At 41.1% G+C, this 26,894-nt stretch overlaps 1 protein-coding gene and 1 non-coding gene across 4 annotated transcripts in view; both read right to left on the reverse strand.

Annotated features, from left to right (window-relative positions):
* Nucleotides 1-22,555, reverse strand: part of tdrd7b (tudor domain containing 7 b) — a 37,001-nt gene extending 14,446 nt beyond the window's left edge. The window contains exons 1-7 of one of the 3 annotated variants that reach the window (XM_041779168.1): nucleotides 22,472-22,555; nucleotides 16,380-16,586; nucleotides 12,988-13,132; nucleotides 10,669-10,876; nucleotides 3,267-3,349; nucleotides 370-569; nucleotides 1-196 (exon numbers count right to left, since the gene is read on the reverse strand). The exon at nucleotides 1-196 is cut by the window's left edge and continues 170 nt beyond it. In XM_041779168.1, coding sequence (XP_041635102.1) covers nucleotides 1-196; nucleotides 370-569; nucleotides 3,267-3,349; nucleotides 10,669-10,876; nucleotides 12,988-13,132; nucleotides 16,380-16,586 — 1,039 coding nt within the window. In that variant the 5' untranslated portion in view covers nucleotides 22,472-22,555. Of the gene's footprint in view, nucleotides 197-369; nucleotides 573-3,262; nucleotides 3,350-10,668; nucleotides 10,877-12,987; nucleotides 13,133-16,379; nucleotides 16,587-22,471 lie in introns of those variants that run through there. The other 2 variants (XM_041779167.1, XM_041779169.1) reach the window with 2 other exon arrangements.
* Nucleotides 14,699-14,772, reverse strand: trnat-agu. Its single transcript has one exon. It is a non-coding gene; the product is annotated as a tRNA-Thr (tRNA).
* Nucleotides 22,556-26,894: the final 4,339 nt, after the last annotated feature.

The following is a 26,894-nucleotide window of genomic DNA, read 5'->3' on the forward strand; positions in this document are numbered from 1 at the left end:
GAATCTGATGGGCGCTGATGGGTCCCTCCTGGACAGCGACGCACGTCTGTTTGTCTGTGGGGGCGTTGGAAGCAGGGTCAGGGGAGGAGGAGGGTGAGCTTGGGCCGTGGGCGAGTGACGGGGAGGAGGTGGTGTTCTGGTCCTTGGCCGGGTACAGTAAGAGCTCTGAGGTGTTGCTGCTGAAAGTTTTCTCTACCTAAGAGAACAAACACATCCTTTAGTGAATGTACAGCCTTTAAATGCAGGAGTGAACCGCCCTGTCACACATGGGCTGATGCTTTCACCATGTTTGAAGAACTTTTATTTCCACAGAGCTGGTTTTGTTTGAACAAATCCACTCCATTCAACAGTAAGATAGGGAGTACATACGGTGCAGATGCTGGTCCATCCCTCCAGGTCCTTCATGGCCTCAGCAGGCAGCTCCTGTTTGTACAGCTCTTTGTAGATCTGTGGCAGCTTTGAAACCCAGAAGCCATTACTGTACTTCTCCAGAATCTCCTTGATGTGAGTCTGGACCTGCTGAGGGTTGTAGGGCTTTCCCTTCCCTAAGCTTTCATGTGAGTTAAAGGCTGCTGAGGAGATAAATAAATGTGGACATGTAACACATCAGTGCTGTAGTTCTGTTCCTAAGACTTACTGTGGACTGCAGCATGTGTAAACCAAAGATCAATGTCTGACGTCTTCACTGTGAGCGCCTCTAAGCCAGGAGTCATCAACTATATCTGTACAAGCTTTTCCCTAAACAGGCACTCTGGGGGCCCACCTTTCAAAATAAAAAACTAGAGATATTTTTAAAAATGTTTTAACATATTTTAGTACATATTTTTTATTTTCTTTCAAATGTATTTAAGTTTTAGGCCCCACCAGTGAGATCAGTCTGTATACTGCAGCCAGCCACAAGGGGGCGACTGAGATATTTTAGCTAAATATGACTGTGTCATGCTGTCTGTGCTGCATGGTGATAAATGAAAAATCCAAGCAGGAATAATACACTCCTAAAGTTGGAAGTTTCCAAAGAAAGCAGCATTTTTCACCAAGAAAGACCTGATAAATATGTGTTTAACATTATTTATATTTGATAAAAATGTCTGACGGATGGATTTCTGAAAAATGGATGACAGGTAAAGTCATTCCTGATTGAATTGTTTCAGTCTCAGTGGTTTTAGGGAGTTTATTAAAAACATGAAATGCTAAAGAGGTAAGGAGGAGGTCGAGCACTCCTGAGAGCTGGTTCAACTCTAAAGCAGTGGTTCTCAACCTTGGGGTCGTGACCCCCTTGGGGTCTCCAGATTCCTTAATAAAAACTAAGAAATTTTTAGAATTCAACTGGTGCCACTTAACACAAATTTTGCCAAATTTTAACCAGCTCTTATTATTTTCTGCCAATAATTTTAACACATTTTTGCCATTGAAAACTTATTTTTGCCATTTTGATTCTTTTATCACTTTTTCTGCCTGTTTTTGCCACTTCTAAACCAATTCTTGCCACTTAAGCCCAATGTTGCCTCTATTGACCCATTATTGCCTCTATTAACCCCATTTTACCACTTTTCATGCCCAAATTTTCCCATTTTAACCCCATTTCACTATCTGATATGCCCATTTTGCCAGTCTGACCAGTTTCCAGCCAATTTCTGCCTATTTTTTCTCTCTCAGTTAGCACTATTTGCAGGTTTGTATCAATTTTTCTTCCCATTTCACCAAATTTCCACCCATTTTTGCCAATTTAAAGCCATTTCAGCCACTTTTTAACTTCCTTTTACAGCTATTTATGCCCATTTTTGCCACTGTAACCCATTTTTTGCTACTTTTAAGATCCAACATCATCACCTTTTCCACCATTTTTTGCCATTATTTACCATTTTTTTTTTCAATTTTTAACCCATTTTGATTTTTTTTTTAACAAAGTAGATTAGCATTTTTAAGAAGGCTATATTCTTCACAAATGATTTAAAAAAGAGAATTGTTTCACTGATAAGAGTGGTTATTTTCTCAGGTTAAATATAAAATAAGGATATCACAGCTTAACTTTACATGAGACCAGGATTTTGTTGACCTCCATGGGGTCCCAGTTTGGCTGGGCCTCAGAAGGCTCCCCCCTTTAACCCCCTCATGGACGGCCTTGTCTCCACATGACTATTGTTGAACGTTCATGGCTGTGTTCAACCACCTTCAGGTACAGTGGGGATCCCCGGTCTCTGACACCTTTATTTAGGGGATCGCAGGCTGAAAAGGTTGAGAACACCTGCTTTAAAGCAGTGTTAATCAATACTGCTCAACCAAAGAGCCAAACTGTTGAGAAATGCCTTGGTAAGAGCCACAATCTCAGTGGTGAAGCGTGACAAAAAAGGGTTAAAGTGGCATTAAAAATACATTATTAGTGGCAAGAATGGTCAAAGATCAGCAAAAAGAGGCAAAAAATGGGTGAAAATGGGGCAATGTAGACATACGATGGCAGAAAATGGGTATGAAGTGAACAAAATGGGTGAGAAGTTACCAATAGTTGAATTATAGTTGGGAAAAAAAGTGTGTAAAAGTGAAGAAAATGGGCAAAGAGGTAGGAATAGTGGGAAACAGGAGCAAAGAGTGGAAATAATGGGGAAAAGAGTGGAATTTAATGACAATTCAGCTTAAATGGTAAAAAAAAATGGCAAAAAACCCCAGAAAAGAATGGCAAAAGCAGGATAAAAGAGGTGAAAAACTGGTGAAAAAGTGGCAAAAATGGACAAAAAGTGGCAAAAGAAGAGTCAAAGGCAGGCTTAAAGCAGTGAAAATGGACTAAAAGTGGCAAAAAATGAAAACAAAAGGACAAAATTTTAAATAAGGGCAATGAAAATATGCAGACAAGAAAATGAAGGTTGGCAGTTAAAGCCAACGGTAAAAGTGTCTGAAACAAACTGATGAATGTGAGTTACAAAGATCATTTCTGAGGTCAAAGTTTCCCTTTTTGAAGGTTTTCTGAGATAACGATATTTCAGATTAAAGCATGAAGGAGCCACATGTGCATGTTGAGTATCACTGCTTTAAAGCATTGACACCACACAGACATTAGATTAGAAGCTCAGACTGAGAGGGTTTGAGGTTTTTCTACACACATGATGAAATGAAGGGGATGAGACAGCTGAACTGAGACTTTCCTCCAGGATAAACTAAAACCATCCTGTGCTTACAGACGATGACTGACGCTAAATTTTAGAAGTCATGCTCCAGACATCAGAGTTCTTCATTTAAATGGCATATATTTAAAAGCAGCTCGTCTTACTTACAACCCATCTGCTGTGAGTTTCTGGAGAGGTGGGCATGCACCTCCTTCTGAAACCTCGTCGGGAGGGTCATCCTCTTTTCTGACCTGGACAAAGACAGAAGAGCACAGGCCATTTAAACAAGCCCATAAGGAGAACATTGTTCAGATACCAGACTTTTCCAGCCTCCAGAAACAGACATTTTCATTCATTAACATCAGAATTCAGACTTGAAACTGTTGTGGTGTTATCTTTATTCGATGAGGACGTCCAGGCCATGTCTATGCTAACAGCAGTGGTGCATTTTTAGTGTTTGTTGTACTTGTAAAGAATAAGTTCCTTATCCTGTGTCATACTAACTATGATGGGGTTCCCTCTTAAGGCTCAGGCCCAGTAAAAACGAAGAGCACTGACTATCCAATTAGACTATCCCTGTTCAAACCAGCGTGTCTCACTTTCAGCTAAGCCTCACTGACAAACCGATTAGCCTACTTCCACCATACAGTGTTGCATCAGGCTTCACTGGGAGGAGAAACACGTCAGGGAGCCTGACCACGAGGTTGGCTGTTGCCAGAGGCTTCCTAACCAGCAATGACAAAGCACGTCTTTACTTATGCATGACCCTCTGTCCTCAGACCATGCTGTTTACTACCCAAACAAGACGTTTCTTCATCTCCCTCACTTTCTCCCTTCAAGCTGAGGACAAAGGGACTGGACTGTTGCTCATTCAGAATCCAAGATGCTTTAAGTCCAGTATAAAGTCTCTGCAGTCAGCAGTGGTTTGGGGAGCCATGTCATCTGCTGGTGTTAGTCCACTGTGTTTGCAAATGTATGCAAGTGTAAGGCTCCAACAGTGAGATCGGTCCCTATACTGTCATTAGGTGAAAAACATGAGCACGGTGCTCTTTTTTAATGAGGTAATAATGCCCCTCAACAGCAGGAGGCAGAGTGACAAAGGTGGATACTGATGTGTAAAAGCGATCAGGGAATGACAATTTATCATGAAAACTAAAAAAAAAAAAAAAAAAAGAGAGATTGGACATTCAGTTTTTGATGTGCTACTGGCATCTTAAAACGTGTAAGGATTGTTCTAGAACAACTTTGAGGAAGATCAGACCAACCATGTAGGAATGACGACACAATATGTAAAAAAAAACATGTTTTTGTTTCCAGCAGGGGGCGCTGTGATGAAATGATGAGATATATTGAGCATGGATGTATTCAGGGTGGCGGTATTGACATGCTTGTGAAAATTCACGAAGATTGGCGCCAGCACTGCTGAGTTATTAAGAAAATGATCTTTTGGCACAGTGCCAAGAGTCCTGGTCCAACTTTGGAGGCTAATAACCACAATGCCTTGTGGTTAAAACCCCTTCAGAGTACAAGCTGAGATGTCACACTTGTCTAGTTTGAGGCAAACTCATTGTGGAGTGAAAAAGAAAAGTCCCCTTGGACTAGTTCAATCAGATGCGAGGGCTGTAAATCGACCAAAAAAGTGGCTAAAATTGGACACTTTTCCTTTAAGATCTCACTTCCTGTACATATTTTTAAAAGAGAGTATACTAGTTTTTTGATCGTCTGGACTTGATACATATGTGTACCAAGTTTCATGCACATCGCTTAAAGTTTGGGGAGGGGCCCCCAAAAAAGGACGTTGGGGGCCCCTGAGGGTCCATTTTTTGAGCAACATGAATGGAACCACCAGAATAGGAAATTTTTCACCAGGACCTAACAAGCCACTAAATTTGGTGAGTTTTGGAGCATGATAAGGCCCCAAAATGGAAAAGTTGTGACAGAAAAATAATCCTACAGATACTATAGGGTTCTCGTACTGGTCAGTGCTCCAGCCCTAAAATCCCACAACACTGCAACATTTTCCTCTAGAATCTCCCCTCTGCACATATTTTGAATTTGATCATGTTCTGGGGGCTGGATGAGAAGATCTGGGCCAGTTGATCACTGTCCTGGGTCATGTGACCTGATGACTCACTGCTGGATCAGCTGGTATGAGCCTAAGTTCTGTGTTGTGCTCATCTTCCTCAGGAAAGCACGTTTCACTCAGTCTCAGCACAAAGCCTGGTGCCGGGGTTTTTAACAGGAACAAGCATTTCCTCTAGATTAAGACGAAGATTCAGAAGATTCTTGGAAGGTGATTGGAGGAAAATGACGGACAGAACGGACACCACAAGACAAACTGACATTCTGTGCATGCGCTAGCGTTGAGCTGCCAGGCTATCGCTGCTGTAGGTCGTTGATGGTGGAGCTTCTCTGAGAATAAAAGGCTGGTCAGAGACATTCATGAAGACAAGCTTCAGGTGTGGCTCCAGCTCTTTAAAAAAGAAACGACTGACCCCACTGTAACGACTGCACCTTTCACAAAAGCTTTTATTTTGTTTGTATTTTTTCTTTCCTACAGAAACGTGGTCCAGTTCTAGTAAAACTGACGCTATGCTAAAGCTACATCTGAGATATTTAGAGCAGTGGGGACAGCCATTACAATGGGCTCGGAGTACGACTAAACCCCGCCCACAGCGGGTCTGTACGGCTCTGAAAGAAGCGTCACTCGCTCAGTTACCCTCTCAGGCACACACAGACCCGTGTGGAGGGCTGACCTCAGCTAGGAAAGGAGCAAGATGAGTCTGAGAGCCAAAGAATGACGGAAATATGAACATCGCTTCTACGATGGCGTCTAGACCACCATGGAGCTGACTGATGACGCTGACATCTCTCTCCTCAGCAGAGCTACTTCAGACTGGTTGGTTTGGGTTTTTGAGTCCAGCCTTTAGTCACTGACGGGCCTACAGACCTTCCATCCAACTACAGCATGTGTTTCATTTAAGGCTCTTTAACAGGATATTTGCTCTCTTATTTTCTGTGCCACTCATAAAACCCCAGAACACCCGAACACCCACCCACCAACACAAACACACACCCACACACACACCCACACACCCACGGTGGTAATGTCCTGCGTCCAGCATTCTGTTGGATGGAGACCTACAGGCTCACACAGAGATGTGCTGATTCACTCTGTGGGTTTACCAGTGTTAATCTACCAGAGAATAGAGCACGGATTAGAAAGGGTTCACATCCTCCCTGCTCCGGCCTTGTGTCCCTCGCCAACACACCGGGCCTCCCTCCCTGCCCCCCCATTGTGCTGCGGAGGGACGACTGCAGTGACAGAGGACTGATGTCAGTTGTTTTCACAGTTAACAGTTGAACAGAGCCATTTATAGATGAGGGTGGAAAACGCTCAGAGAGCTGGATGGTTCTGTGTTAAAGCAGTGCAGAGACAATGCAGTCAGACTTTAGATCAGTGAAACTCAGTGTGTGGCTCTCAAATAATATCCCTCAGAATACCTTAGAGAGGGGACACTTTGACCCCAGAAATTAAACTACCACTGCAAGTCGTATTGGTCAGTTTTCATTGTCCTTATTTGCCCCTCTTTTATATTTTTTGCCACTTCCATTTTTGCTGCTTTTAGCCCATTTTTGCTACTTCCTTTTTCCCCTTTTTACCAGTTTTTGGTTCCTCTATCCTGCTTTTGAGATTTGCTAAATTTCCCCCTGTTTTTTTTGCCACTTTTTGCCAACTTAAGCTGCCTTTTGCCTGTAAAGGCATTTTTCCACCATTTTTGCCAGTCTTTGCTGCTTTTTGCCCTTTTCCGACACTTTTTAGATGCTTTTTTTGCTACCTGTAACTAATATTTTTATCACTTCTCACCCCTTTTTGTCACTTTCAACAGTTTTTGCCTCTCTTGTCCTTTTTTTTTTGCAATTTTCCCCATTTTTGCCACTTTTTAGCCACCTGTAATTCAAATTTTGATCACTTTTCACCCATTTTTGCCTTTTTCTCACAATTTTTTGTCCCTTTTCACCAGTTTTTGCCTCTTTTGTCCCGTTTCTGCAATTTTCCCAATTTTTTTGCCACTTTTCAGCCACCTGTAATTCAAATTTTGATCACTTTCTACCCATTTTTGCCTCTTTTATCCTGTTTTTGCAACTTCTCCCCCTTTTTTTGCCTATGTAAGCTGCCTTTTCCCTATTTTTCTCCACTTTTCCCCCATTTTGCCAGTCTTAGCTGCCTTTTTCCCTTTCAGCTCGCTTTTTACCCATTTTTGCCTCTTTTTCTCCCAATTTTAGTCACTTGACCAGTTTTGCCTCTTTTCACACATTTTTTGACATTTTTGACCGTCTTTGCCACCTGTAACTCATTTTTGCCTGATTTTGCCATTTTCTGACCATTTTTGCCAGCCTTAACTTATTTTTGTAGCCACTCTGGCCCATTTTCCACCACTTTTCACCCCTTACATCGTGGCTTATATAAAGCTATTGGTCAGTTTGGCTCTGTGGTTTGGCAGGGTTGGGTAACACTGCTTACACGGGTTCTTTATAAAGATGTGCCCAGCTTTCATTGAATTCAGGCTGAATGAAAGTTGGACTCTAGTGCTCATGTCAAAAAGACAACATTTTCAAAAATAGGGGGAAAGCACATAAAGGGGGTCAGAGTGTGTGTGAACTCACAGAGTTTAAAGAACAGACCCAAAGTTCAGAGAACACTGGCCGGGGAAACCCACAAAACAAAGGCAGACAATAGAAATATGCCAAATACATGCATGTGGATGAAGACGGTGAAAACTAAGGACAGGAGCAGAAAGAACCAGAACAATCTGAGGAAATATTCCTCAGCCCAGGGCTCAATAATCAGCAGAGAGGCTGATTCAGACACCAGAGCTCTATCAGGTCCTCAATCAGTGGCAGAGCGAGAGGAAGAGAACTACAAGAGATTGAAAACTGAAATAAACTATAGATTTTGATCTATTTTCTAGTGCAACTAAGAACTAAAGATGGGGACCAACAAAAGCAAAACTTCAACATAAGTGATTCCAAAATACTGTTTCCTGTTTTATTAGCGTAGCTGAAAGTTAGAGTCCATGGACATCCACAGATGCTCTAATGTGATCCAGTCTTTCTGAGCGTGTTAGTGGAACGCTCTGTGCTAGAATCTAAATATGAATACACTCCAAAAACAAGTCCACCATTACTCACAGCCTTACACAGGTGCTGTGGCCTTCTCTGTCTGAATGGAAAAGAAACTCGGATTTCAAAACGGCACATCTTTGAATTACATGACATGAAACACTATAAAAATAAACTAATAAAAAAAATCATTCTTACCAAACAATATTGATCGTATTGTGGTACAATAGTGCTGAATTCTTCACCTCTGACTGATCTCATAGTTTCAGAGCAGTTTCTCTTTGTTAAAGGTTAAATAAACCTGGTTTTTCAGTGTAATCTTTCTTTAGGTCCTTTGAGGAATCTCTGACATCAGATAAACACCTGTATGGAGTATTTATCATGACAGTCATACAGGTAACTAGAGACTGGCTCAAACCGCTGTAGCATAGCTGAAGAAAAAACAACCACTCTTAAAGGAGATCATTAATAACACAACAACAACAACAACAGAACCTTTGAACAGGCCAGTGTTTGCTGTTTGAAGCACGGCAGCTAAATCTGAAGCTTCAGGACTTCAGTCACAGCCAACATTATATAACAACCAACTAAAGCATGTCATAGACATGTGACCTGATCTTACTAACAGAGGTCCATTAAGTTACACTCATCTGTATCAACATTAACATATTTTCACTGACACAGCACTATTCAAAATTCAAAAGCCACACCCTCTGACTAAAGGACGTTTATTTCTGTGCAGTGGTGAATCAGCTCCTTGAGCTCATCCTGATGTAAATTTCATGGATCAGCCTGAAACTAGCATGGGTTGTCTAAAATATGATCATATCAAAACATTCAGGTCTGGACTCCATACATGCACTATATTGCCAAAAGTACTAGCTCACCTGCCTTGACTCACATATGAACTTCAGTGACATCCCATTCTTAATCCATAGGGTTTAATCTGACGTGGGTCCACCCTTTACAGCTATAACAGCTTCAACTCTTCTGGGAAGGCTTTCCACAAGGTTTAGGAGTGTGTTTATGGGAATTTTTGACCATTCTTCCAGAAGCACATTTGTGAGGTCACACACTGAGGTTGGACCAGAAGGCCTGGCTCTCAGTCTCCGCTCTAATTCATCCCAAAGGTGTTCTATGGGGTTGAGGTCAGGACTCTGTGCAGGCCAGTCAAGTTGATCCACACCAAACTCTCTCCTCCATGTCTTTATGGACCTTGCTTTGTGCACTGGTGCACAGTCATGTTGGAACAGGAAGGGGCCATCCCCAAACTGTTCCCACAAAGTTGGGAGCATGGAATTGTCCAGAATCTCTTGGTATGCTGAAGCATTCAGAGTTCCTTTGACTGGAACTAAGGGGCCAAGCCCAGCTCCTGAAAAACAAGCCCACACCATAATCCCCCCTCCACCAAACTTTATACTTGGCACAATGCCGTCAGACAAGTACTGTTCTCCTGGCAACCGCCAAACCCAGACTGGTCCATCAGATTGCCAGATGGAGAAGAGTGATCAGTCACTCCAGAGAAGGTGTCTCCACTGCTCTAGAGTCCAGTGGTGGCGTGCTTTACACCACTGCATCTGACGCTTTGCATTTTACTTGGTGATGCATGGCTTGGATGCAGCTGTTACCATGGCAACCCATTTATGAAGCTCTCTACCACTGTTCTTGAGCTAATCTGAAGGCCACATGAAGTTTGGAGGTCTGTAGCCATTGACTCTGCAGAAAGTTGGCCACCTCTGTGCACTATGACCTCAGCATCCACTGACCCCGCTCTGTCATTTTACGTGGCCTACCACTTGGTGGCTGAGTTGCTGTGGTTCCCAATGGCTTCCACTTTGTTCTAATACCACTGACAGCTGACTGTGGAATATTTAGGAGCCAGGACATTTCACCACTGGACTTGTTGCACAGGTGGCATCCTATCACAGTACCACGCTGGAATTCACTGAGCTGCTGAGAGCGAGCCATTCTTTCACAAATGTTTGTAGAAACAGTCTGCATGCCTAGGTGATGATTTTATACACCTGTGGACATGGAAGAGACTGGAACACCTGATTTACATTATGTGGATGGGTGAGTGAATACTTTTGGCACTATAGTGCATCTGTGTATTTATGTTTATATGTGTGTGTGCATATGTAGATCGGTGTATGTACATTTCACAAATCTAATGCTTATTTATACTTGTTATGAATTTTTTTTCTTTCACTTTTTTCCAAACCCTGAATAAAATAAATAAATTAAAGGTCCCTGCTCTGTTGATATTTTGTAATAAAAAAAGACGATTCTTGGTTTCCTTCTTACAAACACAGTGAAATGAACCAGACTAAATAACTCCACTGTTGTCTCTAACTGGGAATCATGTAGGATAAGTCTGATATTTTTCTGAGCTGCTGTTTTCTTTATTTATTTCACTTTTCTAATGTCTAGAATTCTCTTCACTCACTTTTCTGCAGGTGGGTTCCCTTTCCTGTAAGGTGTGTTCTGATTGGACGTCTTGTTTGAATATGTCCCCGTGTTGCCCTCTGATTGGCCATCCCTCATGTCTCTTGCCTGTCTGATGTCTCCGTGGCCGGCTCCTCGGCCCCCGCTCCCTCCTCTGCCCACACCTCGCCCCCGATGGTTGGGCTGCCTCAGGGAGGACTGGGGTTTAGCTGCACAGAGAAAGAGAAAGCACACGTGGGCTAAAACCAAACTAAAACACAAACACACCCTCTCACAGCGCTGGCAGTATGGTGGGTCCACAGATGGGACTGTCCTGTAAAGTCTAACAGCTGAAGGCAGACACATTAGCACACTGAGTGAGAATGAGGTGTGGTGACATGACGGGGTTTTGGTGATGAACTCTGAATCACTCAAAGCTCATGGAGGGATTTGTGGAGGAGACCAAAGAGGAGAGAATTACAGGGGTCTCTGGGGGAGGTACCAGGAGACTGGAGGCTGCTGCTGCAGAAGTACTCCCACCCAGCTGTTCCTCTACTCAGCCATATAAACTTAAAACAAAAAGTAAGGCAATTTGTGTTTGGTACATTATTTCTTTGTTGTAACAATGCTTCTGAGTAATAAATCTTATACCGTTGGAAAGCCTGTTTATTTCCCTTTTAAATGATGCCACATTCGTAAGCATCATGCATTTGTGGGATGAGCAGCAGAGCTGAGTATGTGGGTTGCACCCATGAAAAATGTGTCAAATCAAGGCAGGCAACACGAAGACCACAACTATCATTGATCCTAAATACTGCCATGATAAACTCACGTCCTTCAGAGACTGAATGACCTCTTTACTACAGTGGGACTCAGTCATCTACAGGCATCTCTGCCATCTAGCCAAGCTACAGAATCCTTCCACTCCACTGAACGCTCTTGTAGCAGGTGAACAAGCTCTCCAAACACTGAAACACTGGGGTGGGAACCTTGGTTGGAACTGGCCCATTACTGATTGGTCACTTCTACGATATCATGCCCTCATGACTGCCTACACTGATCTGGATTGGCAGCTTTGGTTACTTTTGGTGTGTGATGGAGCTCAGTGCAGCAGTTTCATTACAATCATTACCTCTAATAACGTATCTTCAGGAGAGACTGTGGGAAACCGGGGTTTAAGCTTATTGTTGGGATGGACAAGTGGCTTTTCTTGATGCTCAGATTTCTGTTTGAGAATGTGTGACCATGCTGGTGAGGTAGAGCGTCTTCTACAGCTAGGTGGAGGTTGTTGTCCTTCCTGATATTTGCATGTTAGTAAGGATGTTTAATTGATTTTGGCAATACGTTTGGCTGGGTGGTCAGTTGGTTGGCTGGCTGAACCAACCAACCAACCAACCAACCAACCAACCAGTCAAAAGTAGTCGTAATATGTTGACAAAATCAATAAAATGTCCTAACAAACATGCAAATATCAGGAAGGACAAGGACTCCACCCTAGCTGTAGAAGGCGCTCTTCCTCACCAGCTTGGACACACATTCTCTGGCCTGTGTTCCCATCATTTTCAACATCCTGGTGAATGATTTGAGAGAAAAAGAGGTTGGTCTTCACTCACAGTTGTTCCATATTTATCTACTGTATCTTAGCCCTATTTTAAAATCTTGTTACTGTCTCTCTTACATCTTTCCTGTTTATCCCCTTCCTTTCCTCTGATTTCTGATTCATCCGGCGCTCTTCTGCCACTCCTCTCTCATCCTCCACTACCACCACCTACTTCTGCAGCATCTCAGTGAAGTTATCTGCTCCAAAACATGTGACTGTTTCTGCTTACGCATGTTTGAAGTGGGTTTGTAGGTAGGCAGTAAAGTCAGGAAAAGAATGTTATGATGACTAGAGGGTTAACATTACAGTCATAGAAGATGTGAGCTGATGTCTTTGTATATCTCATAAGTCCTGAATAAAGAGTATCTGTCTGCCTGAGTGAGTGTGTTTGAATTCCCAACCCTTTAAGGACTAAATGCACATTTCCAAAGTACAGATTACAGAGACTGAGGCAGTCTGATCTGGCAGTCATTGATATGTAAATATTTTGTTGTGTAAATAATAAAACCCTGTGGAAGAGAAGCAAGGCTGATAAGAATAAAGATAGCAGCCCACTGGTTCAACCTGTCACTGAGTTTTGACCAATAAATACAGACAACAATGTTGTTGTTCAGCCTCCATGCTAGCAGAAAACTATGGTATTTACCAGAGAATATGTAATCATCTATAAAAAGGGATAACTATGACATTTAAACTCTATTACACTCCCACATGCCTCAGAATGGGGCTCCTAAATCTTACCATTCAGGACGAGTGGAGCTGCTGGTTTCACCCTCATCTGGGTGTTCACCATGTGGGGTCGACCCGTCTTTTTGGCGCTGCGCTGGCGAGCTACAATTTTGGCTACATGGGTCGTCTCTCCAGCCCCCGAGGCAAAACACACAGTCTGGAAAGAGAGAAAATAAGAAACTCAATGATTTTAGTAACTTTGTTCAGGGAGCCAGTGTTTTGTCATTGGTCTCTTGATATGACAGTCAGTCCTATTTAAGGCAGGGGGGCTACAGACCCCTCACAGGGCAGAACATTTTCCAAGGACCCCCACGCTGATTAAAGACAGCCCATGTGAGTCTTTGACTCAAGGAGGAGGTCCTGCTGACTCCTGGAGCACCCAGGAACAGGTACTTCTCGTCCCTGGTTGGGCTGGAACCGCCATCCTCTTGGTTAACAGCCGAGCGCGCTGGCTGATTGCGCCACAGAGACACGCACACTCACGCTGGCATCTCATTGGCCTGCCACTTCAGGCTGTGTACCATGAGCCAAATCTCTGAGGCATGATGCATGAAAACTCCACCGTTGTTGATCAAATCAAAGTTTCCCCTCCAATCCCACCGAGGCAGAGAGGAGAAAAGCCCGTCACACCTACCTGGAAGGAAAATGACTATCCTGCAGGATCTGGAGAAGGCACCGTTGCTTTGTTTTGTACCTGTCAGCCTTTTACCATTAGAGAACAAGTCATCACAGGTACTGTTACCAAGTTTGATGAAAATTCAAGCTATCAGAGCAGTGTTACTCAACCCTGCTCAACCAAAGAGCCAAACCTTTGAAAAATACCTTCGCAAGAGCCACAATCTAAGTGGTGAAAAGTGGAAAAACAGCTGGAAGTAGCAACAACAATATGTTAAAGATGGCCAAATGGTCAAAAAGCAACAAAAATGGGTGGCAAAAAAATGGAGAGGGACCCAACTGCAGTCAAGATGGCCGACATGGGAAGTCCCAAGCGCTGGACTCAGCTGTTTGCCAGTCTTTTTCGCGCCTAAGCCTAACCCTTGGAGCTGGATCTCAAATATATCACCTTCCCCACTGCCTTACCCTGAACCTAACCACTCGGGTTTTAATGCCTAAGCCTAACCTTAGATGTACGGACTTCCAGTTGAGACTTCTGGTATGGATTGGATGTATGTCAGCCATCTTGTCTGCAGCAAGGTACTCTTGAAAAATGAGTTACCGGTGGCAAAAAACAGTCAAGAGTGGCAAGAATGGACAAAAAAAATAGAAAGCAAGTGGTATTTAATGGCAAAACATAGCTTAAATGGGTGAAAAGTGGTGATAAAGGGCAAAAATGGGATAAAAGTGGCAAAAAGAAGTGGCTAAAATGGGCAAAAACGAAGAAAAAATTGGTATTTAATGACAAAAGGTAAATTAAGTGGGTGAAAATTAGGAGAATAAAATTAAAAAAGGGGCAAAAATGGGATAAAAATGGCAAAAAATAGTAAAAAAATTGCAAAGAAAGTGTCAAAATGGGCAAAAACAACGAAAAAAGATATATATATTGGCAAAAGATAGCTTAAATAAGGCAAAAAATGGGACAAAAGTGGCAAAAATTGGAAAAAAGTGGCAAAAAATGGTGAAAAGGACAGAAAATTTCCCTTTTTTAAGGATTTCTGGGGGAATGATATTTATGATGAAGACATAAGAGCCAGACGTTGAGTATCACTGTATCAGAGGTAAGTGAAGGCACCGCTGGGATGTGAACCCAGGATCTCCTGTTTACTAGACAGGCACTTTGACCAACTGAGCCACGACGCCATGATTTAAACTCTGCAACCTAAACACAAGCTCTTGTCCAGTTGAGTGTAGCTTCTTACTTTTTGGATCCTTAGAGCAGTGAAACCAGAATCCCTCTGTGCTTTTCCTGAGGTTGTGGTCAGGCTCACCATTCCTGTTTGTTGGTGGATGTATTCCTCACCCTTTCTTTAGTTTTGTCTTTAAACTCTGCATGCTTTTAATCAGATGACGCTATAGCTTGGCTTAGCATGGCTCCACATGAAGACACACAACACATTGTGGGTCTCACTAAAAGCAAACTCCAGGTAGCTTCCTCATGTTTTCTCTGGTTTGGGTCTAGCATCACTGGATGAAGTGGACGTGCTTAAATATTTATCCATCGATGCTAGCTGGACCTGCACACCAATGTGTGACTGATGCCTGACAAGTGATAGATTAATGTGATATGTGATATGATATTTTATTGGCCCAGAGCTGACTGATGTGGGAGTCATTGGTTCATGTGGTTGTTTTATGGCGCTGTGGTCCCTGTGTGTATTTACTGGATTTTTAATGCCATGGCATTACTTTAATCATTTAACTTATTTCACCAGTTTGAGAACCACTGATTTAAGGGATGGTATAGTAAGTAGGGCTGTAAGGTAAGCAGTAGTAGTCTGGTTAGGCGGTAACTATGCTGATCAGTATTGCAGTTACATGCAGGGATCTCAGGACGGTGCGTGGTGCTGACTGCAGGCATGTGTGGTTCGCTGGTACTCTGGGATCCAGAGAGGATCAGTACTGTTTTAGCATGTCCCACTAGTTTCTCTCTAGTTTCTTTGGTATGGCATCACACAGGGACCTGAGATCTCTGACGTTTCTGTGAAAGTTTCCTCCCTCTCTCTTTCAGACCGGAGGAGTCTGATTGCACTCAAGCACATAAAAACATCTGTTTGTGTCCACAGCACAGACTCAGTAGTAAAAATCAAAGCTTGTCTTTAGCTGTGCTCCTCTCCTTTGAGGCTTGCAGACCCAAACAGCTGATGAAAGTGAATGGACAAGTGCTAACACAAAGAGGCATGCTTGCAGAAAAATAAAGCCATGTGGATGTTTTTCAGTGCATGTTTAAATTTAAACCAGTATAATATTTGAGCATGCTTTCTTTTCTTTTTCCTTATTTACACGGAGCAAACAACATAATCTGAGAGCTGCATTTGAAAGTGTCATACATGCACTCCTTAAAGAGAGCACGCTGACCTGCAGCTAAGACTAATAAACTTACTGCTGACTACTAAACACCCTTCTCTAGAAATACCCCAGTATTGAAGCTCGCTTTCTTTTTGCACCAATGAGAAAGAAGTTATTTAAGTCTGACTGGTAACCTGCCAGGCCACTTTCATTGTTTTTTAATGATTCTGTTGAACCACAATTCAAAAGCAATGTTTGGTTTTCCATTCGTTAATTTTCAGTGAATTTAAATGTATTATTACTTTTGTCAGTTTCCAGTTATTTTAGTGACGGCTGTGGGTTTTCTTTCTTCAACACGAGGGTATAAAATATGTTGTCCACATGTGTAAATGATCAGATTGATCAAACAGTCAGTCCTTCAGTTAATGCTGCGTCTATCCGTCTGTCTGTGACACACGTACCTCTCCAGAGGAGTTCCTCTCCACACGTACTAGCGAGGGCATGCTAGCTAGCATTGCATCCAGGTGGTTGTGTCCCATCTGTTTGTGTGGTATTAGCTCCCCGGTCAGTTCCTTGTACTCTGATTTCAAACGGGACAAGGACACGCCGCCTTTATTGGCCTGGAGGATGGCCCGAAGCATTTTCTTCACCAGTTCCACATCCGCCATCTGAAAAAGCACCCATTACACACACAAACAAGAAACACAGAGATATTAGTAGTTAATTTTGACAGCAACTTTTAATTCTAGTCTTAGTTTTAGTCTCTAAATGAAATGCTTTTTAGCTTTAGTCACATTTTAGTCTGAACTGGCCTCAGGAGAAGTAACAAACTAAATCACTGAGTCTGAACAGAGGCCTGTACGACGAAGCTGTTCCTCTTATCTAGATAACTTCAGGATTAACCCTGGATTTTCTGTAGGACGACGCTGGATTTTCTTATCCAGATAAGTTCAGGATTAACCCTGGATTTTCTGTACGATGAAGCTGGTTCACTTCTTACCGGGATAAATCACCATGGTAACTTATGCTGAACGGCTAACCTGCTCCGGAGCAGGTTATGTTCTGGATAAGAGATCAGCGAGTATAAAAGCCCCGCCTCCTGACCAATCAGCTCTCTTGGAAAATGGCCTGCCCATTCTTAGAAGATCCTGGTTGGTGCACAGAAGAAGAGAAGAGCGCTTAGGAGAGAAAGAATATTTAGAGATAGATGATAGTTAATTCCGGTGATTTCATCCATACAGCAGAGACAGTGTGGAGAAATAAAGCCTCGTCCCTCACCGCTTTGATGCATGTTTTTATATTTGATCTTCTGTTCACAAGTCCTTTTTGCTCCACCAGGGTTCAGCTGAAATAATGGCGTTAATAATAATGGTCACACATAATGGCCTTTGCACACTGGGTCTGATTATTTCAGCCAAATTTTCGCACGTTAAAAAAGAAAATCGAGCTCATGTTTTAATCCAGGTTGCACACTGACGCTGAAATTTTCTTGTCGGAACAGGCTCGATCTTATGTGAAATTTGGCATCAGTCCAAGTCATTTAAATGGGTGAGTGATGATTTAAAACAGTGTCCACTGCTTCCTCCTCGCTTGCTCACCCTCACCGGACCCTCCTCCCTCTCTCTCACCCTGAAACCTCACTTTAAACACCAAAGTTTGCTCATTTATTATGTGGATATAAACCATGGAAACATAACAGATAAAGAGGCTACATTAGCCTACTCACAGCTCATAACAGAGACTGAATTAAAAAGTTGCCTCCATCTCTCCAACTTGTCTCTGCGCTCTGACGCATGAATGGGTGCTGAGTGGAGCTCTGTGTCAGGATGGATCCAGCAGGATTTTAAAGGAGTGACAGAGACGCAGACTCGCAGTACGAAACTATTTACCACCTTTTAGGAATTTTCACAGTGAAGGCAAATAAAAAGGCATCAGATCCAGTGTGCAAGGTCCGAGTGCGTGACATTTTTTCTGATTAATATGAAAAAAACGCATCTGAAAATCAAGGACCCAGTGTGTAAAAACCTTTACTGCAGAAACATGAAATGAAATGCACAACCACTCATGCCGTCACGGTGAGGAATTAATATTAAAACACAAAATTCACAGAGGAAGCTCCGCCCCAAACATCTGTGCCTTAATAAAGTGAAAAGGAGTGATCAGAGTGCTGTCCGTTTATATTGTCCAATGAATTAATATCGTATAATCTGACGAATTTACGCATTAACAGAGTCAGCAGTTTTCTGCCAGCATTCATTCCTGGCGTTCGCTGCGGCGACAGTGTTGCTTCTGGCCTGGATGATTGATTCAAATTCCTCATATTTTTTAAGAATGATTGTCTGTTCCTCCTTTGAGAAAGGCAGGGTTTCTCCATGTTTGTGATTGGTCAGACGCTGCAAACACCGCCCCTTTTATGTGAGCGCCCACTGATCTGGATTGGAAAACCCTTGCTGCAATTAGCGAGTTGATAACCAGCTTCATCGTACAGCTGATCTGAAATGCGAAACTCTTGATAAATCAATCCTGCTAACGGAGAGATATCCCAAACTTGTTAATCCAGCATTGTCCTACAGGCCTCTGACCTCGGGAGAAGTAACAAACAAAAACACAGAGTCTGAACTGTCCTCAGGAGAAGTGACAAACAAAAACACAGAGACTGAACTGTCCTCAGGAGAAGTAACAAACAAAAACACAGAGTCTGAACTGTCCTCAGGAGAAGGGACAAACAAAAACACAGAGTCTGAACTGTCCTCAGGAGGAGTAGTAAACAAAAACACAGAGTCTGAACTGTCCTCAGGAGAAGTGACAAACAAAAACACAGAGACTGAACTGTCCTCAGGAGAAGGGACAAACAAAAACACAGAGTCTGAACTGTCCTCAGGAGGAGTAGTAAACAAAAACACAGAGTCTGAACTGTCCTCAGGAGAAGTAACAGACAAAAACACAGAGTCTGAACTGTCCTCAGGAGGAGTAGTAAACAAAAACACAGAGACTGAACTGTCCTCAGGAGAAGTAACAAACAAAAACACAGAGTCTGAACTGTCCTCAGGAGAAGTAACAGACAAAAACACAGAGTCTGAACTGTTCTCAGGAGGAGTAGTAAACAAAAACACAGAGTCTGAACTGTCCTCAGAAGAAGTAACAGACAAAAACACAGAGTCTGAACTGTCCTCAGGAGGAGTAGTAAACAAAAACACAGAGTCTGAACTGTCCTCAGGAGAAGTAACAGACAAAAACACAGAGTCTGAACTGTCCTCAGGAGGAGTAGTAAACAAAAACACAGAGTCTGAACTGTCCTCAGGAGAAGTAACAGACAAAAACACAGAGTCTGAACTGTCCTCAGGAGGAGTAGTAAACAAAAACACAGAGACTGAACTGTCCTCAGGAGAAGTAACAAACAAAAACACAGAGTCTGAACTGTCCTCAGGAGAAGGGACAAACAAAAACACAGAGTCTGAACTGTCCTCAGGAGAAGTGACAAACAAAAACACAGAGACTGAACTGTCCTCAGGAGAAGGGACAAACAAAAACACAGAGTCTGAACTGTCCTCAGGAGGAGTAGTAAACAAAAACACAGAGTCTGAACTGTCCTCAGGAGAAGTGACAAACAAAAACACAGAGACTGAACTGTCCTCAGGAGAAGGGACAAACAAAAACACAGAGTCTGAACTGTCCTCAGGAGAAGTAACAGACAAAAACACAGAGTCTGAACTGTCCTCAGGAGGAGTAGTAAACAAAAACACAGAGTCTGAACTGTCCTCAGGAGAAGTAACAGACAAAAACACAGAGTCTGAACTGTCCTCAGGAGAAGTGACAAACAAAAACACAGAGACTGAACTGTCCTCAGGAGAAGGGACAAACAAAAACACAGAGTCTGAACTGTCCTCAGGAGGAGTAGTAAACAAAAACACAGAGTCTGAACTGTCCTCAGGAGAAGTAACAGACAAAAACACAGAGTCTGAACTGTCCTCAGGAGGAGTAGTAAACAAAAACACAGAGACTGAACTGTCCTCAGGAGAAGTAACAAACAAAAACACAGAGTCTGAACTGTCCTCAGGAGAAGTAACAGACAAAAACACAGAGTCTGAACTGTTCTCAGGAGGAGTAGTAAACAAAAACACAGAGTCTGAACTGTCCTCAGGAGAAGTAACAGACAAAAACACAGAGTCTGAACTGTCCTCAGGAGGAGACAAACAAAAACACAGAGACTGAACTGTCCTCAGGAGAAGTGACACACAAAAACACAGAGTCTGAACTGTCCTCAGGAGTAGTCTTAAACAAAAACACAGAGTCTGAACTGTCCTCAGGAGAAGTAACAGACAAAAACACAGAGTCTGAACTGTCCTCAGGAGGAGTAGTAAACAAAAACACAGAGTCTGAACTGTCCTCAGGAGAAGTAACAGACAAAAACACAGAGTCTGAACTGTCCTCAGGAGAAGTGACAAACAAAAACACAGAGACTGAACTGTCCTCAGGAGAAGGGACAAACAAAAACACAGAGTCTGAACTGTCCTCAGGAGAAGTGACAGACAAAAACACAGAGTCTGAACTGTCCTCAGGAGAAGTAACAGACAAAAACACAGAGTCTGAACTGTCCTCAGGAGGAGTGACAAACAAAAACACAGACTGAACTGTCCTCAGGAGAAGGGACAAACAAAAACACAGAGACTGAACTGTCCTCAGGAGAAGTGACAAACAAAAACACAGAGACTGAACTGTCCTCAGGAGAAGTGACAAACAAAAACACAGACTGAACTGTGCTCAGGAGAAGTAACAGACAAAAACACAGAGTCTGAACTGTCCTCAGGAGAAGTTCCAAACAAAAACACAGAGTCTGAACTGTCCTCAGGAGAAGTACCAGACCAAAACACAGAGTCTGAACTGTCCTCAGGAGGAGTCGAACACAAAAACACAGAGTCTGAACTGTCCTCAGGAGAAGTAACAGACAAAAACACAGAGTCTGAACTGTCCTCAGGAGGAGTAGTAAACAAAAACACAGAGTCTGAACTGTCCTCAGGAGAAGTAACAGACAAAAACACAGAGTCTGAACTGTCCTCAGGAGGAGTAGTAAACAAAAACACAGAGACTGAACTGTCCTCAGGAGAAGTAACAAACAAAAACACAGAGTCTGAACTGTCCTCAGGAGAAGTAACAGACAAAAACACAGAGTCTGAACTGTTCTCAGGAGGAGTAGTAAACAAAAACACAGAGACTGAACTGTCCTCAGGAGAAGTGACAAACAAAAACACAGAGTCTGAACTGTCCTCAGGAGAAGGGACAAACAAAAACACAGAGACTGAACTGTCCTCAGGAGAAGTGACAAACAAAAACACAGACTGAACTGTCCTCAGGAGAAGGGACAAACAAAAACACAGAGTCTGAACTGTCCTCAGGAGAAGTAACAGACAAAAACACAGAGTCTGAACTGTCCTCAGGAGGAGTAGTAAACAAAAACACAGAGTCTGAACTGTCCGCAGGAGAAGTAACAGACAAAAACACAGAGACTGAACTGTCCTCAGGAGAAGTAACAGACAAAAACACAGAGTCTGAACTGTCCTCAGGAGGAGTAGTAAACAAAAACACAGAGTCTGAACTGTCCTCAGGAGGAGTAGTAAACAAAAACACAGAGTCTGAACTGTCCTCAGAAGAAGTAACAGACAAAAACACAGAGTCTGAACTGTCCTCAGGAGGAGTAGTAAACAAAAACACAGAGTCTGAACTGTCCTCAGGAGGAGTAGTAAACAAAAACACAGAGTCTGAACTGTTCTCAGGAGGAGTAGTAAACAAAAACACAGAGTCTGAACTGTCCTCAGGAGGAGTAGTAAACAAAAACACAGAGTCTGAACTGTCCTCAGGAGGAGTAGTAAACAAAAACACAGAGTCTGAACTGTCCTCAGGAGGAGTAGCGACACCCTCCCATGTTCCAGATGATTCTGGAACAATCTACTCTCTACCGGAGGTGACTAAAGTTAAAACCGTGAAATAATCGATAATAAGGTGATGAGAAGCAGCTTTCTACGCTGGATGAGGACCGGAGACTGGTGCAGAGCAGTTCAAGCGACGTGGACGACAGACGGTCACAGAAATTAATGACGTCACGCGTCACACTTCCACTCCACACCCTCCAGTGGAACGAAGCTATGTGGGTTTAGTTTTCCTTTCTTTCCTGCCTGCTCTGAGTGAATATCTGTCAGAGTTTGTCCACTGATGAATAAATGCTACCGTAAGAGTGCCGGGCCAGGCCAACAGCAGGTCACATAACGACACCGGGTCGGTTTAAGTCCTCATGGATCCAGGACGGAGGCACGCTAAGCGACCGATGGAGGATCACAGGATATAAACACTGCCTTCATGATAAAGTTACACAGGCTCACTGAATGATTGCAAAGGTTAGTAGCTGGTGTTTTAAAAGAAATCACCGGAAGTAGGATTTTGCAGATGAACTTGATTAAAGCGGTCCAAACATCTACAGGAGCAGAAAGCGCACATTAAACCCAGGACAGACCTAGATGAGTCAGAATGAGAGTCACACCAAACTACAAACAAGCTCTACCTTTCTCTACAGACGAGGTCGGTAGATCAGCCCCGGTCCGGTCGTTACCGTGCTGTAACCGTAACAAGTCTAAGCTGCTGCCGGTGCTCTGTCCCACAGAGTCTGACAGGACAGGCACAGCCTCTCTTCCGCTATCCTGATTGGTCCAAAGTGTGTTAGCCTGTGGCTAACAGTTCAGGACAGCCAAACAGATCTGACGTCCGCTAAACTTCCACCTAAACTCATCAAATCAGCATTGGGACGGAACTATTCTGGTGTCCTTCAGTGTATATTAACATAGAGAAATACATACTAGGCCTGTTTGATCCGATTTTTAAATATAAACTCACAGCCTTTGTAAATAAATGAGTGACAATGTGTACAAATTAATCACCTGTTTGGTACAAGTGAATGCTGCCACCTGGATGGTAGCTTAGCTCGATGAACGCATATTAACAGCTGTAATTCCATATATGGGCACATGGGCGTGGCTGGGGGGGTACTGATTCACCAGGCCCACAGTAGGGAGGGGCCCTGCATGGAAGCCCATTTGGGTCAAATAAAAAAGAAAACAAGTGAAAGTACGAAATTCTTTAAAAAACTTCTAAGTCATTATTATAAAATAAAAGGTCATAATTATAAGACAAAAAAAAGTCATGTTTATGAAATAAAAGGTCATTTTTATGAGATAAAAAGTCATGTTTATGAGATAAAAAGTCTTGTTTATGAGATAAAAAGTCATGTTTATGAGATCAAAAGTCATGATTATGAGATCAAAAGTCATGATTATGAGATAAAAAGTCATGATCATGAGATTAAAAGTCATGTTTATGAGATCAAAAGTCATGTTCATGAGATCAAAAGTCATGTTCATGAGATCAAAAGTCATGATTATGAGATCAAAAGTCATGTTTATGAGATAAAAAGTCATGATTATGAGATCAAAAGTCATGTTTATGAGATAAAAGGTCATGATTATGAGATAAAAAGTCATGATTATGAGATAAAAGGTCATGATTATGAGATCAAAAAGTCATGATTATGAGATAAAAAGTCATGTTTATGAGATAAAAAGTCATGATTATGAGAAAAAAGGTCATGTTTATGAGATAAAAAGTCATGATTATGAGATAAAAGTCATGATTATGAGATAAAAAGTCATGTTTATGAAATAAAAAGTCATGATTATGAGATCAAAAGTCATGTTTATGAGATAAAAAGTCATGATTATGAGATCAAAAGTCATGTTTATGAGATCAAAAAGTCATGATTATGAGATAAAAAGTCATGATTATGAGATAAAAAGTCATGTTTATGAGATCAAAAGTCATGATTATGAGATCAAAAGTCATGATTATGAGATCAAAAGTCATGTGTATGAGATTAAAAAGTCATGATTATGAGATCAAAAGTCATGATTATGAAATAAAAGGTCATTTTTATGAGATAAAAAGTCATGTTTATGAGATAAAAAGTCTTGTTTATGAGATAAAAAGTCATGTTTATGAGATCAAAAGTCATGATTATGAGATCAAAAGTCATGATTATGAGATAAAAAGTCATGATCATGAGATTAAAAGTCATGTTTATGAGATCAAAAGTCATGTTCATGAGATCAAAAGTCATGTTCATGAGATCAAAAGTCATGATTATGAGATCAAAAGTCATGTTTATGAGATAAAAAGTCATGATTATGAGATCAAAAGTCATGTTTATGAGATAAAAGGTCATGATTATGAGATAAAAAGTCATGATTATGAGATAAAAGGTCATGATTATGAGATCAAAAAGTCATGATTATGAGATAAAAAGTCATGTTTATGAGATAAAAAGTCATGATTATGAGATAAAAAGTCATGTTTATGAGATAAAAAGTCATGATTATGAGATAAAAGTCATGATTATGAGATAAAAAGTCATGTTTATGAAATAAAAAGTCATGATTATGAGATCAAAAAGTCATGATTATGAGATAAAAAGTCATGATTATGAGATAAAAAGTCATGTTTATGAGATCAAAAGTCATGATTATGAGATCAAAAGTCATGATTATGAGATCAAAAGTCATGTTTATGAGATCAAAAAGTCATGATTATGAGATCAAAAGTCATGATTATGAGATCAAAAGTCATGATTATGAGATAAGAAGTCATGTTTATGAGATCAAAAGTCATGATTATGAGATTAAAAGTCATGTTTATGAGATAAAAAGTCATGTTTATGAAATCAAAAGTCATGTTTATGAGATAAAAAGTCATGATTATGAGATCAAAAGTCATGATTATGAGATCAAAAAGTCATGATTATGAGATAAAAAGTCAGGATTATAAGATAAAAGGTCATGTGTATGAGATAAAAAGTCATGATTATGAGATCAAAAGTCATGATTGTGAGATAGAAAGTCATGTTTATGAGGTAAAATGTCATGTTTATGAAATAAGAAGTCATGATTATGAGATCAAAAGTCATGATTATGAGATAAAGTCATGTTTATGAGATAAAAAGTCATGATTATTAAAAAAAGTCATGTTTATGAGATAAAAAGTCATGATTATGAGATAAAGTCATGTTTATGAGATAAAAAGTCGTCATTATTAAATAATTCATTATTATGACATAAAAAGTCATGATTATGAGATAAAAGTCATGTTTATGAGATAAAAAGTCATGATTATGAGATAAAAAGTCATGTTTATGAGATCAAAAGTCATGATTATGAGATCAAAAGTCATGTTTATGAGATAAAAAGTCATAATTATGAGATTAAAAGTCATGTTTATGAGATAAAAAGTCATGATTATGAGATAAAAAGTCATGTTTATGAGATCAAAAGTCATGATTATGAGATCAAAAGTCATGATTATGAGATCAAAAGTCATGATTGTAAGATCAAAAGTCATGTTTATGAGATCAAAAGTCATGATTATGAGATCAAAAGTCATGATCTTGAGATCAAAAATCATTATTATGAGATAAAAAGTCATGTTTATGAAATAAGAAGTCATGTTTATGAAATAAATAGCCATGATTATGAGATCAAAAGTCATGATTATGAGATCAAAAGTCATGATTGTGAGATCAAAAGTCATTATTATGAGATAAAAAGTCATGTTTATGAGATCAAAAGTCATGATTATGAGATCAAAAGTCATGATTATGAGATAAAAAGTCATGTTTATGAGATCAAAAGTCATGTTTATGAAATCAAAAATGATGTTTATGAAATAAATAGCCATGATTATGAGATCAAAAGTCATGATTATGAGATCAAAAGTCATGATTGTGAGATCAAAAGTCATGATTATGAGATAAAAAGTCATGTTTATAAGATCAAAAGTCGTGTTTATGAGATAAAAAGTCATGTTTATGAGATCAAAAGTCATGATTATGAGATAAAAAAGTCATTTTTATTAAATAAAAAGTCATGATTATGAGATAAAATGTCATGATTATGAGATAAAAAGTCATGATTGAATTATAATTTGTTATTTCATAATTTTAGTTTTTTATCTCATAATAATGACTTTGGATTTCTTTTTTTATTTCCTTACTTCCATAATTTAATTTTTTCAGTTGCAGAAATGGACTTCCATATGCCTTCAATGAAATGTGTTTTTTTTTTTTTGATTTTCCTTAACAATTTCTGCCATTATTATACCAAAGTGACTTAATAAACCAGTCAACATGCTGAAATTTGTATCAAATAGAGTAAGGCAGAACTCTGGGGGTTCCCTCTCGTAGTGGTCCAGCACTACAAAATAATGCAAGTACATTAAATTTAGCCAGAGTAAAAAATGCTAGTTAAATTGTGAAACAATGGTCAAAAATACATGGGGATGCAAATATATTTGTATAAATGATGAACATTTGTTGATTGGCTAGCTGGCTAAGGGGAGACCTGTGTAAAAGTCTTTCTAGAGGCCCTAAATCCTTAGCTACGCCCTGTAGAGGGCCTAAACCCCTAGCTACGCCCCTGTAGAGGCCCTAAATCCTTAGCTATGCCCCTGTAGAGGCTCTAAATCCCTAGCTACGCCCCTGTAGAGGCCCTAAATCCTTAGCTACGCCCTGTAGAGGCCCTAAATCCCAAGCTACACCACTGTAGAGGCTCTAAATCCCTAGCTACGCCCCTGTAGAGGCCCTAAATCCCTAGCTATGCCCTTGTAGAGGCTCTAAATCCTTAGCTACGCCCTGTAGAGGCCCTAAATCCCTAGCTACGCCCCTGTAGAGGCCCTAAATCCCTAGCTCAACCCCTGTAGAGGCTCTAAATCCTTAGCTACGCCCTGTAGAGGCCCTAAATCCTTAGCTACGCCCCTGTAGAGGCCCTAAATCCTTAGCTACGCCCCTGTAGAGGCCCTAAATCCCTAGCTACGCCCCTGTAGAGGCTCTAAATCCCTAGCTATGCCCCTGAAGAGGCTTTAAATCCCTAGCTACGCCCCTGTAGAGG

Source organism: Cheilinus undulatus, linkage group 22 (genome assembly GCF_018320785.1).
Source record: "Cheilinus undulatus linkage group 22, ASM1832078v1, whole genome shotgun sequence".
Taxonomy (NCBI): domain Eukaryota; kingdom Metazoa; phylum Chordata; class Actinopteri; order Labriformes; family Labridae; genus Cheilinus; species Cheilinus undulatus.